At 58.3% G+C, this 15,125-nt stretch overlaps 6 protein-coding genes across 6 annotated transcripts; 4 read left to right on the forward strand and 2 right to left on the reverse strand.

The window, feature by feature from the left end:
- Positions 1 to 166: 166 nt before the first annotated feature.
- Positions 167 to 884, forward strand: SPSK_03613 (mitochondrial inner membrane protease subunit 2; the record flags this gene model as incomplete). Its single annotated transcript, XM_016730450.1, has 2 exons — positions 167 to 510; positions 587 to 884. The coding sequence occupies 2 exons, from the start codon at positions 167 to 169 to the stop codon at positions 882 to 884; spliced, it is 642 nt and encodes a 213-aa protein (XP_016585134.1).
- An 823-nt stretch (positions 885 to 1,707) lies between these two features.
- SPSK_03353 (Mitochondrial carrier protein) lies at positions 1,708 to 3,124 on the forward strand (the record flags this gene model as incomplete). Its single annotated transcript, XM_016730191.1, has 2 exons — positions 1,708 to 1,956; positions 2,027 to 3,124. The coding sequence occupies 2 exons, from the start codon at positions 1,708 to 1,710 to the stop codon at positions 3,122 to 3,124; spliced, it is 1,347 nt and encodes a 448-aa protein (XP_016585135.1).
- Positions 3,125 to 3,647: 523 nt separating this feature from the next.
- Positions 3,648 to 4,244, reverse strand: SPSK_03649 (isochorismatase; the record flags this gene model as incomplete). Its single annotated transcript, XM_016730484.1, has 1 exon — positions 3,648 to 4,244. The coding sequence occupies one exon, from the start codon at positions 4,242 to 4,244 to the stop codon at positions 3,648 to 3,650; it is 597 nt and encodes a 198-aa protein (XP_016585136.1).
- Positions 4,245 to 5,266: 1,022 nt separating this feature from the next.
- On the forward strand, positions 5,267 to 8,908 carry SPSK_02971 (uncharacterized protein; the record flags this gene model as incomplete). Its single annotated transcript, XM_016729817.1, has 1 exon — positions 5,267 to 8,908. One exon carries the CDS (start codon positions 5,267 to 5,269, stop codon positions 8,906 to 8,908), a length of 3,642 nt encoding a protein of 1,213 aa, XP_016585137.1.
- A 1,248-nt stretch (positions 8,909 to 10,156) lies between these two features.
- On the forward strand, positions 10,157 to 11,818 carry SPSK_03260 (squalene monooxygenase; the record flags this gene model as incomplete). Its single annotated transcript, XM_016730100.1, has 1 exon — positions 10,157 to 11,818. The coding sequence occupies one exon, from the start codon at positions 10,157 to 10,159 to the stop codon at positions 11,816 to 11,818; it is 1,662 nt and encodes a 553-aa protein (XP_016585138.1).
- Positions 11,819 to 12,621: 803 nt separating this feature from the next.
- Positions 12,622 to 15,057, reverse strand: SPSK_03083 (uncharacterized protein; the record flags this gene model as incomplete). Its single annotated transcript, XM_016729924.1, has 1 exon — positions 12,622 to 15,057. One exon carries the CDS (start codon positions 15,055 to 15,057, stop codon positions 12,622 to 12,624), a length of 2,436 nt encoding a protein of 811 aa, XP_016585139.1.
- Between the last annotated feature and the right edge of the window lie 68 nt (positions 15,058 to 15,125).

Genomic DNA, 15,125 nt, shown 5'->3' on the forward strand with positions numbered 1-15,125 from the left:
TTTATGTGGAAAGCGGGGCGTGGTGCTGTGCCTTTTTAGCTCCAGCGAATGCCGTGAAAGGGAATCACCACACCTCACCTCACCTCACCTCACTTCGCAACACCACGTCAGCCCTCCATGACCGGCGTCTTATAGCAGCGCGTGACGTTGTAGATCGACTACCGAAATGGTACTCCGCTCGCTGTGGATGCGCATGCGGACCGGCCGAGCAGCCTTTTCGACGTCGGCACTGGCAGCTGCGTCTGCCTCGACAAAGGAATCAATACCACCGCCGCCGGGCCGGTCGGCTTTTGCGCGCCAGTTTGTGTTCCGCCTGCTCGGCCTGGCGACCTGGCTGCCAGTGGCCATTTGGTTCAATACGACGGTCGCCGAGGTCACGCGCATCGAGGGCCCGTCCATGTACCCCTTCCTCAACAGCCGGTTCAACGAGTCGCTCCAGCGTGACTGGGTGGTGAACCGCAAGCTGTACGCCCAGGAAGGACTGCAGCGGGGCATGATTGTTTTCTTAAAGTGAGCACTCTCCGTTGCTTTGGACTGTCCATGGACACCAATTGCCAATTGCCGACTAACAAAACTACCGAACAAGGAGCCCATATCATCCCGAAGTGGTGTCGGTCAAGCGCATCATTGGCCTCGAAGGCGACGTCGTACAGACGCGCAAGCCGTACCCCACGGCTTACGTGCGCATCCCGGCTGGGCATATGTGGGTAGAAGGCGACGCGGGCGTGGGCAAGAGTCTCGACAGCAACACCTACGGCCCTGTGTCGATTGGCCTGATCACCGGCCAGCTGACGCACGTGCTGCTGCCGTTTGACAAGGCGGGCCGCGTGAAGTGGTGGGAGTATCCCGTTGACGACCGGATATCGGCTACACCGGGATTTTAGATTAGACAGTTTTTGCGACTTGTGCTCGCAACGTTTGCATCACAGACGCTCTTCTGCTTGAAATAGAGCTGCCTTTGGCGTTTTGGGAGTTCACGAATTTAGGCAGCTGGGGCAAACCTGCGGCCTGTAGAATATAAACATCCACTATCTGTCATCCTGTTTAAAGTCCATTGGGGTGTACAAATCATGCAATGAGTGAATAGACAAAAACCTATAACTATACATGCCGTTTTGTGCTTGTTACGTTCGTATATCACGAAGCTCACTGAGGGGCATTTTCTTACATAAGCACACTGCATACTGCACAGGTTTGGCCCAGCCGCTAATCTTTGGTGAGTATGCCCCTGTACTGACGATATTCCAGAACCTTTGCGCCGGCCAGGAACACCAAATGCTAACTGTATTTTGATTGGCGGCGGCACAGAGGCCGGGTCTGTTGGGGCATTTTGGTAGGGCGGGAAGCCAAGGCATTAAAAAACGGCCCTGGAAAAATAAGCAAGAAATAATTCGTACCGAGCACCAAGAAAAAAAATTGGCGACCGTTAGTGGCAAAGGGAAGGCGCACCCGTGCATCCAGGCAGCATCTGCTCCTTCCGCTCCTTCCCTCATCTCTCTGACCGCCTGCCACGCCTCGGACGACCTGTCACGACTTCCACAACCGCTCCTGACACATCCGAGACGCTGCGGTCTACCACCTGTCAATTGTCCGAGCCAACCCGAGCACCGCAGCGCTCACACCACGCGACCGGGTTGTCTAGTCTGTGATACGTCTCTAGAGGCCGGAAGAGAAATATTCTCGGGCACCACCATCAACTCGTTTTTCATGCCCACAGACGGCGCCGTCAGGCTTCCGACGACTGCGCCCGCAAACTCGTCTCGTCAATCACCATCCATTCCAATCGATCTCACCAACACCATTTCCTCCTCGTCTGCACTCGACCATGGATTGCGGCCGGCGACTGGCCAACTGACGGACTCAATCGATGCGCTGGGCCGCTCCCACGCGGCACGACAAGCAACCATGGTCGCAGGTGGCGACGAGGGCCTCGAGGGGCGGCCGCCCTATTTCCATGTAAGATAATGGCTATGATTCTCTCTCGTTTCTCGTTCTGCCTAGATCATGGCTAACAGCGTTGCTCCAGTCCATGCTCGCCGGTGGCCTCGGCGGCACGTTCGGCGACATGCTCATGCACTCCCTCGACACAGTCAAGACACGACAGCAAGGCGATCCCCATGTCCCGCCTAAATACACCTCCCTCGGATCCTCTTACTACACCATCCTGCGCCAGGAGGGCATCCGCCGCGGCCTCTATGGCGGCTGGCTGCCCGCTCTCTTCGGGTCGTTTCCGGGCACCGTCATATTTTTCGGCACCTACGAGTTTAGCAAGCGGCACATGATCGACGCCGGGGTCCAGCCGCACATTGCCTACTTGACCAGCGGCTTTGTTGGCGATCTCGCCGCGTCCGTCGTCTACGTGCCCTCCGAGGTGCTCAAGACACGCCTCCAGCTGCAGGGCCGCTACCAGAACCCATATTTCCACTCGGGGTACAACTACCGCGGCACGCTTGATGCCGCGCGCACAATCGTCCGCTACGAAGGCACTGCGGCGCTGTTCCACGGCTACAAGGCGACCCTGTACCGCGACCTGCCCTTTTCGGCGCTGCAGTTTATGTTCTGGGAGCAGGCCCAGAGCTGGGCCCGCCAGTGGAAGCAGAGCCGCGACATTGGCCTCCCGCTCGACTTTTTCACCGGCGCCGGTGCCGGCGGTCTCGCTGGTGCTATGACGTGTCCTTTGGACGTGGTCAAGACGCGCCTGCAGACCCAGGTCCGGCCAGACGCGCCCAATGGGACAAGCGCTGCCGCTCTGTCTGCGTCCTCTTCCCCCTCCTCTTCATCTTCCGCGTCCCTCAGATCCAGTAACACACCGCCCGATGTGCCCAGCAAGCACACGTCCGAGACGGCCAACAGCCAGCCACCGCCACAAAAACGGCTCATCTCGACGTCGTCGCCGTCCACGCACACTCCGAAGCCCGGCGCCATCCATCTCGAGACGTCGTCCGTCATCAAGGGCCTCAAGTTCATCTACCAGACCGAGGGCATTGGCGGATGGTTCCGCGGCGTCGGTCCGCGCGTAGTATGGACGAGCATCCAAAGTGGGTGCATGCTGCTGCTGTACCAGACCATCCTGCGCCAGCTTGCAGTCATGATGCCCTCGGAAGAGCTGGAGGATATGACATAAAGGGCAGCCACTTTCCTTGCACTGTTGCACGTCACCACGCGGCATCACGACGCCATACCACCACAATACTTATAGAATCGAAGACACACACCTCTTTCATGTACTAATAAATCACGTCTGTTGCACACACAAACGACAAACGACAAAATGGGGATGAGTCGGGCATGGGGCAGGCTCTTTTGGCGTTTGGGGGCATAACACGCCGGTGGCAGGTAGCCTTGTCACTTGGAATGATGTTCATGACATATGGTATCTCCACACACTGCATCACTCACAGCACAAGCACACGGCACATGGCACACGGCAAACGGCAAACTTCATATTCGCAGTATATATTTCCTCCATTGGTTTTGTTTTATTTTTTTGTTATCATAGACAGCAGGTTTCTGGCGAACCGGTCTGCTAGACATAGACGTGACATACCCAAATCTACTCTTTTTATAGAATTCCCCGGCTGCCTTTCAGTCTTTGGCGTCATAATTATTTGTTTCGTCGTTTTCTCACCCATCCTCGGCCCATCCGCTCACGTTCTCGCCACGTCCTTGCTCAGGATAATCGTCGCCGTCGAGTCCGCCAGCTCCGCCAGCGCCACGCGGTTCAACTCCGCCGCCGACACGCCCGGAATGTCTCGCGTTCCCACGGCGTCCGACGGCATCAGGTTCGTGTAGCCCAGCTCCAGCGCCTGCCGCGCCGTCATGGACACACACAGGTGCGTCATGTACCCGACAATCACCAGCTTCTGCCGGCCCAGCTTCTGCAGCTGCTCGTGCAGGTCTGTCTGGCTAAACGACCCCGGCAGCCGCTTGTGCACGACCACCTCGCCCGGCAGCGGCGTCAGCTCCGTAAAGATGTCGCCGAGCGTCGTGCCCGCCACGAAAAACTTGGTGTCGTCCGACGGGTGGTGCACGATGTGCACGATGCTGGCGGGCTTGCCGGTGGACGCCGCGCCGGCGCGGTAGGCCTCGACCAGCTCGTGGATGGCCTTGCGCGTCTGCTCGACGCCGACCGTCTTGAAGCGGCCCTCGGCGTACTCGTTTTGCGCATCGACGATGAGGAGTGTGCTGTCGTGGACGGACGCCGTTGCAGGCGGCTTGCCAATCATTTCAAAAAAGGAAGCCATTATGTGATACGATGAAGATAAAATGGAGATGGCGATAAAGAGAAAAGGTTTGGGTTCTGAATATAGAAGATCAATGCTTGACAAATCGGACGTGGACTGGTCGATGGCCGACTGATTTTCGCAAAGCAAAGGTGACTGGAAGCTCCAAAATCACACTGTGAAAGAACAGAACCGCGCGCATGTCTTACTTTATACCCTCTTAGCTCTGCCTCTGCGTCACTGGTTTCACTTTCACCAGCGTCCACCGGCGTTCTTGTTTTGTCCGACTTATTGATTTGTCGTGCTGTCAAATTCCGGAATCGCCACTGGAAGCGCATCCAAAACGGACAATTTCGCATGGCCCGTTCTTTAGTCGAAAGGCACCACGTGTCGCGTGGTCCGAAAATGAAGCTATTCGGACCAACTTGGATAGCGAAGTCCGCAGCCCGACAGCAATGTGAACGCGGTGAACCCGGTCACGGAAACATCACAACATCACAACACATCGAGCATCGTCTGTTACTAATTCTGGAAAATGATAAGCGTCGTAAGCATGGCAATTGAGCGGAATCCAGTGAACGACATACGTCGTCAAGTATGCACTTATTGAGGTGTATGCGTATACCAGAGAACTTGCTGACTAACACAGCTCAATATTCCTGTGCAAAAAGAAACAATTATGATTGGCCATGGCCCGCCAAAAAGTGGGTACCTCATTCTTTCCCGAGCCGAAGTCGTGCCACAACTAACGGCAACTTTTTTGGCAGTCCACCATCAACACATTCGACCACACCTCGCGAGCTGCCGGACGACGACCATCGACAGCCATTGTTCCTGGCCACGCCATCCAGCATCCTTGACCCGGGAAGCTTACCGTCGTTCCTTTCTTTGCACCTGGGCACGACAAGGCTGTGGTACCGGCAATGGCGTCGTCGCCTGTCCTGTTGTTTGCAATCTAAATTTCTTCCTTTTTTTTTCTGTTTTACCCGCTGTTTTCGTTCACCCCTCATCCGGACTCCCATTTCGATACGACGACCACAAACATGGCACCGCCCGGGCCGCCAATGCCCGTGCCGTCCAAGGCTGCCATCCGCGCCCTGCGTGGCCTCATCCTCGGCACGACCTGCACCCTTGCCCTCGTCACCGAAGACCGCCGTCGCCGCATTAATGCCGCGCGCTCGGCAATCCGCAACGGCGACAGGATCCGGTCTGCCCGGCGGTACCACCCTGGCGGCACTGCGTTTGCCATTGCACTCGAGGAGGAGAGTATCTCGGTCGAGCCGGGTGTGATTCGCTGGCAGCCACCGACACGTCAGGTACGAATCGACAGCGGCCAACATGGATCGACGACGACGAGATCATCTCAGAGATCAGCGATGGACTGGCCAGATGCAGTGGCGGCACCAGCAAGAAAGGAACGGTCGTCCTCCCCGTCGAGACGTACAGCGGCTGCATCTTCAACACAAAATACAGGGGCCACGGCCTCCGGTGCTACGGAATCATCAACGTCACACATACTGTCACCTGCAGTTTCCTCGACACCACCACCATCGTCACCACCAACATCAGCATCACAAACACAAACACAAACACCAGCCGAAACACAAGCACAACCATTTTCACAACCTCCACCAACGACCAAACGCATCCAGCGATCCATCCCATCACTTACCCTCCAAGCAGAGGCATACCGGGCGCGGGCTCGAAAAGGGGGCCGCGTGCACAGAAGCGTCGTCCCCATCGGCCGAGTGAACACTCCCAGTGTTCCCGCGGTAGACCTGTCAGCAGCTATGACCAACCAGGTCAGGGCGCTGGCAAAGCCGCTCAAGACCGAAGCCGAGCTCGAGGCCGCCGTGCGCACGCTGCTCAACACTTGGCCCATCATCGATACTGCCTCTGGGGACCAGACCGTCCTGCGCAAGACATCAGCTGGGCTGTGCCAATCTTGCCAGCAGGCTGGCCGCATGGACCTGGCACAAGCCGTGCTGCAGCTCGCCGTCCAGTTTGGCCAGCTAGACGAGGCCACCTACTTCGCCCACAACCCCTTGCCCGTGGTGCAGTCCCTGGCACCGCTTGATGCCCTACCGGCCGAGCTGGCGGATCCCACCATGGAGGACGCCGACGCAGAGGTACGCCGCGGTGCTTTCGTAAAGCGCCTCGAGGATGCAGCAAGTATATTCCTCCCGACTCTCACAGCGCCGCACGCTGCGGATGTGCCCATCGCCCAACTTGTGGTCGTCGGGAAGCAGTTGCTCGAGTGCGCCTTAGCCGCCCGCCACCACGCGTCGATCCATACCATATACTCGTCGATTGCCAAGTATCCGGGCGACATTACCGAGTTCTCCCAGTGGTACAACACCCAGCTGCAAACGACGGGCGACCAGACGCTCATCGTATCGTCTTTTGTTGCACGCCCGCCCAAGGCCGGCTCCTTGTCCAAGGCGGCGTTCCTCGAGATCGGCGACCGTGTTGTGGAAGCCACACGCCTAAGCCACTACACACACGCCGGCTCTGTACTCGAGACCCTGATTGACCTCCGTGCCCCAACATCATACCGGCTGCGCACAGCATGGGCCACGGACCTGCTGTACGGCCAGTGGCAGAATACCAAGGACTACAGCGAGGTCAAGCGCCTGTTTACCAAACTGGCTGGTCCTCGCCAGTCGGTAACCTACCATGTCGACGGCATCTATCGCGTCATGGTGCAGATTGCGCTCGAGGCAGACAAGCCGACAGAGGCAAAGGCGCTTTTCGACGAGCTGACCGCGCGTCAACCGGCAGCGGCAGACGACATCCGCCTGCTCGGCCTCTTTGCGCTGGCCAAAGCCAAGTCCGGCGACTGGCACGGCGTCCAGGCCGACTTTCAGCAGGCGTCCACAACCGCAGCGTCCAAGGGAGGACTTGCCGCACGCGATACGGAGCGCGTTTTCGTGCCCATTGCGAAAGAGTACGTGCGAACGCACACGATCGGCGAGACGGAGGATTTCCTGAAGCTCTATATTGACGAGGTCGGCGTGCCCATTGGCCGCCACATGGTCACCCTGCTCGCCAACGAGTACGGCGCCCTGCGCGAGGTGCGGTCGTTTATCGCCTGGCTCGACTACTGCGTCCAGGCCGGCTTTGCTGTCGACGCTGCGTTTAGCAACGCCATCCTGCACAACTGCCGCAAGCACTGGAAGTTTGGCTTTCGCGAGCTGCGCACAATGTACCGCAAGCTGCGTCTGCTGAGCCCCAACTTTGAGGACAAGGTGACGCAGACGATTATGACACACGCCGCCGTTTCGGATGCCAAGGCCATTGGGCGTGCCACCAGCATGGCGGTTAAGCACCGCGTCGTCTCGCTCCGGATCAACAACAACAGTAACAACAAAAACAACAGCGCCCTTCATTCGGCGGCAAACATGGCTACCTTGGCCGTGGCTGCCCAGCAACACGGCAACAGCTACACGTCGCCGCTGTCAGCCAGCCGCCACCTCTTGGATGAGCATGACCTGCATGTGGCCATGAAGCAGGCGTTTGCATCCGGCGCGCCGACCAAGGCGGTCCGCATGTACAAGCACGCTGTGCGCGGTGGCTTGCCGCCAAGCGACAAGTGTTTGAAGCTGGCCGTGGCGGCCGCTGTCAAGAGCGACCAGCCCACGTCGACGCCGACGTCCGCATGGCCCACGACAAGAGCGCCCGACTTTGACGTCGCCGTTGACCTCCTCAAGACGGCACACGCGGCCGGCCAAGACATTGACGGTGCCACAGCGCACCTCGCCATCGCCTACATTGACGCGCTGGGCAGCCGTAAAGCCGCCATGGCTGCCAAAACGCGCCAGTCGAACGCCAAAGCCAGCGTCGCCGCCGCCGTCAAGTCAGTGCTGCTGCGGCTCGACGCCTGCGACATCCCAATGACCGACCTCGCGCTCAACCGCGCCGCCTTCCACATGTTCAAGGCCGGCCACATGCCCGGCGCCATTGCCCTCGCCATGTCGGCCGCCAACTCGTCCGTGGGTGGCGGTCGCCCGGGCTACAACGTCTGGAACTTCTCGGTGCTCGTCGCCGCCCACGCGCGCCTAGCCGACGCTGCCGGTATCCGTCTGGCCACCGAGGGCGCGGCTGCCAGCGGCGTCCTGCGCGAGCTCATGGGCTACAAGGTGCTCAAGCAGGCCCGCCGGCGCCTGCTGGCGCGCCAGCTCAAGCTCGAGTGCGAGACCGCCATCCACGGTCCGGGCCACGAGCCGGGCCGTGCAAACATGTCGGCAGACGCCCGCCTAGCCCACGACGACAACCTCCAGGCGTCGCTGGAAGCCGTCGAGGACGCGCTACACCAGGCCCGGACCGCGCGCCAGCAGCTCAGCTCGGAGCGCCGCACGCTCGAGGCGGCTACGATCAGCATCATGCAGCAGGCGGCGCTCGACGCCGGCCATGCGCCCGTTGACTTTGACGAGCACCGGCAGAAGAGGCTTCAGAAGCGGCAGCAGCGGCAGCAGCAACAGCAGCGGCAGCAGCAACAGCAGCAACAGCAGCAACAGCAGCAACAGCAGCAACTACGCCAGAATCAAGACGACACCTCCAGCAGCGCCGGCAGCGTCAGCAGTGGCAGCAGCTGGGACCTGCTTGACATGCCCGTCGACCAGGACGGCCGGCTGATCCACGCGGAGGAGCCAGCGCCGCGCGCCGCCGCAGCGGCCACGTTCTAGCGTGTGGTCGCTACGATCTTCGATTATGTCTTTCTTTATTATTATTTCTTATTGCTTTTTATTTCTTCATGCCGTCAACCTTTCCAATTGCATCAATAGCGGCAGGTGGTTATTAGTAGACTCGCACTGGCTTGGATGTCCATGAACATATAGAGTCGCATCATAAGCGACACGTACATAAAACGAAATAATTCAAAATGAGTGTTACATTCAAGTCCTGTATCCGTCTATGTTTCCGTACGCCTTACGTTCCTCATAGTCTTACGTCATGCGCTGTGTGTAGATTTGCTAGGCACCTTCCCGTACAGTCGCCAAAAGAGCTCCTTCCCCATTGCGATGAGACAGAAAGGGGCAAGAGAAGCCACTCAAGAGACGCAAATTAGTCCCCAGAAAAGGTGGCCTGTAAAGTGGCATGATGGGCAGGAACAACTAAAAAAGGCGGCAGTTTGTTATAAGGTATTGGGGAGCTCTTTCCATGAGTCTCTCGCAAGAACCGTTCAGTCGCAACTTCCCGTTTTAGTGGTCGACAGGGGGGTGTTCTACAAGGGGAAGGCTCGACAAAGCCAAAGTGGCGCGACTCCTATTTTTGGTGGGACGGGGAAGGCAGCCAGGCTAGGGCACATGCCATTTTCTGCGATTCTGGAACGATTTTGGGGAAGGAAGGCGCCGTGGGCTGGCCCCGGAGAAGGAGCCAGGGGACTCGCATCCCTTTTCTGGAGCAGCACTCTAATATTCCCACCACTTTTTTTGTTTCTCGACATCGTCCTACTTTCTCGTCACCACCACCACCACAGCGGCGAATTGATTTTTGTTGCTTTCGAAGGACTCGTCCTGTCCTTACGTGGCAGCTGTGCTCGTTTCTTTTAGGACGTACTTTTTCTTTTCAATTGACTCGTTATCCACTCCTTTTTCCTAATAGAGGCTCAATTGCGCCTTTTCTTTACTTCGTTCTTCTTTTTTTCTTTTTTTCTTCTCTTCTCGTAATTCTTTCCATCTTGCTCCGTTCGCCTCTCACCTTCTCTTCAGCCTTGCTAGAACCGGCTTTAATGCTCTCTTCCGATCCGATCCTCGACCTTCCACCTCACACCCAACGACGATCGAGTCCCGACGGCACGTGAATTATCACCACATCTCATTTTCCGCATCTCAAACTTGTCCTCGACATCCATCCCCCTCCGCCGACCACCACGGTGTTCTGGTGACACAGCCAAGCGACCGCATACACACAGACACATATATATATACAGCATGAGCGCAGACGCAACAGGAGCCGCCGTTGACGCCCGCACGCGCAGCCGCGAGGTCTACCATGAGGCCGATGTCGTCATCGTCGGAGCAGGTGTGCTGGGCTGTGCGCTCGCATATGCGCTCGCCAACCAGGGCCGCAGCGTGCTGCTGCTCGAGCACAACATGCACGAACCCGATCGCATTGTCGGCGAGCTGATGCAGCCGGGCGGCGTTGCATCCCTCCGTCGCCTGGGCCTGGCGGACTGCATCGAGGGCATTGACGCCATCCCCTGCCGCGGCTACCACGTGGTCTACGACGGCGACGACATTGCCATTCCCTACCCACCTGTCGACGGTGACGGTCACGTGCCCATGGATGCGTATGTGCCGGGTAGCGACGAGTACAAGAAGAAGGACAACAAGCGTGGCGACGGCGGCAGAGTGCCCAACGGCCGCAGCTTCCACCACGGCCGCTTCATCATGCAGCTGCGGCGCAAATGTCTCGCCCATCCCAACATCACCGTCTTCGAGACCAAGGCCACGGGCCTAATCCGCGCCCGGCCCCTATCTAACGAGGTGCTAGGCGTGCACGCCGAGACCACAGTGCGCCTCGACGGCTCGCCAATATCCCGCGAGGACGCGGCGGCCGCGGCCAAGAAGGACAAGGAGTCGGGCGCCGCCGTGCCATCATGTCCGACCACCAAGAAGCCCGACTTCTTTTTCGGCCAGCTGACCGTCGTGGCCGACGGCTACAAGTCGGACTTCCGCAGTGAGGTCCTGGACACCAGCCCCATCGTCAAGTCCAAGTTCTATGCGCTGGAGCTCATCGACTGCCCGCTGGAGCCCAAAGGATTCGGCCACGTATTTATCAACTCGTCGGCCTTCCCAATTCTGCTCTACCAGATTGGCTCCCACGAAACCCGCGCCCTCATCGATGTGCCCAACAATCTGCCGGCCGCCTCCGTTGCCAATGGCGGCGTGCGCGGCTACATCCGCAACGTCGTCATTCCCTCGTTGCCCGAGAACGTACACGCCTGCGTCGAGGCCGCGCTGGCCGACGGCAAGATCCCCCGCAGCATGCCCAATTCGTGGCTGCCGCCCGCGCCGCGCTCCGCCATCACCAAGGCGGCCAGCCAGGGCGTCATTTTGCTCGGCGATGCCTACAACATGCGCCACCCGCTGACCGGCGGCGGCATGACGGTCGCGCTCAACGATGCTGTTGTTCTGTCGGGCTTGTTGGCGCCCGACCGCGTGCCCCGGTTCGGCGACCACGCCGCCGTCGCCCGCGCCATGGGCGAATTCCACTGGACGCGCAAGCGCCTCACCTCCATCGTCAACGTTCTGGCCCAGGCCCTCTACTCGCTTTTCGCCGCCAACAGCCGGCCCCTGCGCATGCTGCAGCAGGGCTGCTTCCAGTACTTCCGCCGGGGTTGGGCTGCGCAGCCCATGGGCCTGCTGGGCGGCATCATCCGCAAGCCGCTCGTGCTGGCGTATCACTTTTTCAGCGTCGCCTTCCTGGCCATCTGGCTCAACACCGTCGAGGTCATCACGGGTGGCTCGTCGAGCACCGGCGCGGCCGTGTTGGGACTGGTCAAGCTGCCCCTGGCCATTGCCGACGGCATCCTTGTGCTGTGGACGGCGTGCGTTGTCTTTTTGCCCGTGTTCTGGCGCGAGCTGCGGTAGGAGCCGACGGGTATGGGTATAGACGACGTTGTATTATCATATAGACAAAAAGAATGCTTTGGATCAATAAAAGCGACGAGGGCGTTCTTATTACATACATTCTGCCTTCGCGGCATTTTAATATAATCATACTCACGGGCTTTCATAGGCATTTTTTGGCTTTCACTTGCGTTGCTTTTAGATATGACTTGTGAATTGAGCAACCCCTGGAGGGGATGCCGTATTTTGTAACCCGGTAATATCAAAACAGAACCTAGGATATAGAGTATATAATAACAGAACAAGACGCCCAAAACGAACAAACCCAATGAGGATTTCGTTTAAAACGCAAGATTTTCATCACACGACATCAAATGCATGCTCTTCTTTCCACAACATTCGCACCCGCCCTGCTGTTCTCCTGTCATTTTTGGTCCGGCGCCTCATCACGAGGAGCTACATCCGCTCGCCTGCTTCTGTCCTGGCATACAGCTCGACGCTGCACATCTCCATGCATTTCTGATTCGTTTGTGTGTTCATCTTTGCGTCGCACGCAGCACGCCGTCCTCAATAGAGAAACGGTGCGGATGGGGTCGGTAAAAGAGGTATAATAAAATACAGTCAAAGAATAGAAAAAGAGGCCGTCGGCGTGCTGGAGATAAAAAACGAAGCACAAAGAGACAAAGACTCTGTATGGTATCACCAGCAGGTGCGCATCATAAAAAAAAGCTTACATTGTTGTTCATCAGTTGCAAAACACGCATCGCTCTATTCCTTTCGGCTGGTGAGAAGACAAAAAAACAAACCAACGCCCAGAAGCTCATTCATGCCATGTCGTCGTTCGAGCCAGGGCCGGTAGCTTCCGTGGCGGCTAAGGCTTGCAGGCCTGGCGTTGAGATGTGGATCGAGATTTTCTTGGCTGGTGTGGCCGTGGCGTTTGTGTCGCCGTTTGTATCGGCACTGCTGCCATTGACACCCGTGCTCATCTTGCTGAGGACAGACGTGTTGGCGTTGAGTGAGTTGGATCGGCTGTTGCGGCGCTTGTTCTGCAGCATCATCTTGGCGAGGTCGTCCTCTTCGTCCTCCTCGCGCCGGCGCTTTTCCGACACCCGCTCCGGCGGCGGACCGCTAAGGGCTGTTGTCGAGGAAGTCACGCTCTTCACGGCGGCCGGCTCGATGTTTTCCGTGTCCGAGTTGCCGTTGGCATCGACATCGGCACCATCCTCCTCGCCGCCGTCTGTTGGCGCGGCCGGTACTGATTCTTTGGTGTTCTCGCTGGCAGGCGCTTCGTCAGCGCTTGCATCGGCAGCATCGGCCGCTTCAGGCTCCATAGGGTCGCTGCTGCCCTCGCCGCTCTCATCCAGCTCCTCGTCCGACGGGTAGTCCACGAGCTGCTTAAGAACTGACGATTCGCCGTTGACCTGGTCCTCGTCGGGCGAGCCGAGTGAGTGGTGCAGCTCCTCGTCGTCGTCTTCACCGTTCCAGTACGCCTCTTCCTCTGGGTCCATGGCAATGGAGTCCAGGGACGACAAGTGGGCACCGTCGGGGGCTCGCGACGGGGAGGCGGCGGCAGCGGTCAAGTCACCGTCTTCTTCGCTCGCCGTCCCCAACTGCTCCTGGCTAGCCAGGTGGCCGTTGCTGGCCAAGACCTGGTGGTGCGGGAGCTGCGGTATAAGCTGCGGGTAGCGTCCCGTCAGAAGATCGTTAAAGGTGGTGAGGTAGCTGAGCTTTTCGATGCGGTCTTTGTAGGATGTCACCAGGTGCTTGGTGAGTTCGACGACGTCCTCCTTGACGAAAAAGTCGAAAAAGTCGAGGCATGCGGAGCCCACCAGGTTGTCGCGGGGCAGAACGCGGTCCAGTAGGTCAAAGACGCTCTCAATCAAGCGCTTCTCGATAATGTGGCGTGTGTAGAATTCGTCTCGAGTCGCGACCAGCTGGCGCAGGAAGCGGAGCGCCGTGAGCTGCAGGTGCTTCACCGGGCAGCTCAAGAGCTGCACAAACCGGTGGGCGAGGTTGTGCTGCATCATGAAGAATTTGCACCTGTGATGGTGAGCGCGGACAAAGAAGATGATAATGTCGTACAGGTAGATATAGACGCCCTCGCGGAGAACAGTGAAAACCAGTTCCGTCCTGTTCTCGAGCTCCAGCAGCGGCTTGAACAGCCGCGCGGCAGTTTGCTCGTAAAAATGGCTGAGGAAGACCTCCTGTTGAGGGTCAGCCTGGAGCCTCCGTGTGAGCTGCGGCTCCTTGCCGTTGCCGTTGACGTTGCTCTCGACGGTCACCTGGATCGAAACGGGATCCAGCAGGACTTTGAGCGCGTCGCAGATTTGCGACTTGATGCCGAGATCCACCTCCACGTGCAGCAAGTCCACTAACGTGTCCGTCAGCTGCACGTGGTCTTCGTGCATCTCGCGGTAGATGGTCTGGCGCACCATGTGCGGGTCGTGGTCAATCATAGACACCAGGATGTCGGTGGCGCCGATACGCACAGTGACGTCGGGGTTCCGCAGGCCAAAGTTGATCACGTGGAGCAGGCCGTGCGAGAGAAAGTTGGCGTACAGCGACGAGCGGGCCGACGGCTGCAGATTCTTGATGATCGAGCAGCACTGCTGAATGAAGAAGACGGATTGCTTCTTTCGTGTAATCTTTTCGGTGGGGTCAGTGAAAAAACCAAACAGCTCCTTTAAGAAGGTCGGACTGCTCTGGAGATGCTGCAATATGTCGACCTGGTTGAAGAAGATGAGCGAGTTGAGGACCGAAAACGTCGGGTCGTCCAGCATGCGCGCGAGGACGACGTCCTTGAGGTACTGCAGACGATATGTTTGGTGAATCTTGAGCTGGATTTTCTCGTTGCCAATCTCCACAACCTCCTTGAAGCGGCCCTTGGTAAGCCATTCACGGTGGTTCGCCTTGTGGCTCGGGAAGTCGGGGTCGTACTCGAGGGCACCGACCACGCCCATGTAGCATCCGTCGGACATGGCGTACTCGATGATCGTCGTGTCGTTCATGAGCAGGATGATCTTCACAATGTTGCAGAGGTGGTGGAGGTCGGCAAGGCTCTCGAGCTCTTCGGCAATTTCCACGAGGGGGATGAGCTTGTGGATGTATTCGTCGGAGATGATGCACCTGGACAAGGCGTCGCGGCCGCCAGCCGTTGTGCTCATGATGCGCATGTTGGTCTCGATATTTTCGAGGTTGGCCAGCTCAGCCGGCGGGAGGGTGATTGCCGTGGGAATATCGACGGCGGCTTCGTCAGACATGGCGTCTTCGCCAAGCGGAGCGGCAATGGACTGCTGAACTTCGCTGATGAAGTTCCTGCATGCTCGTC

Source organism: Sporothrix schenckii (genome assembly GCF_000961545.1).
Source record: "Sporothrix schenckii 1099-18 chromosome Unknown Cont47, whole genome shotgun sequence".
NCBI lineage: Eukaryota > Fungi > Ascomycota > Sordariomycetes > Ophiostomatales > Ophiostomataceae > Sporothrix > Sporothrix schenckii.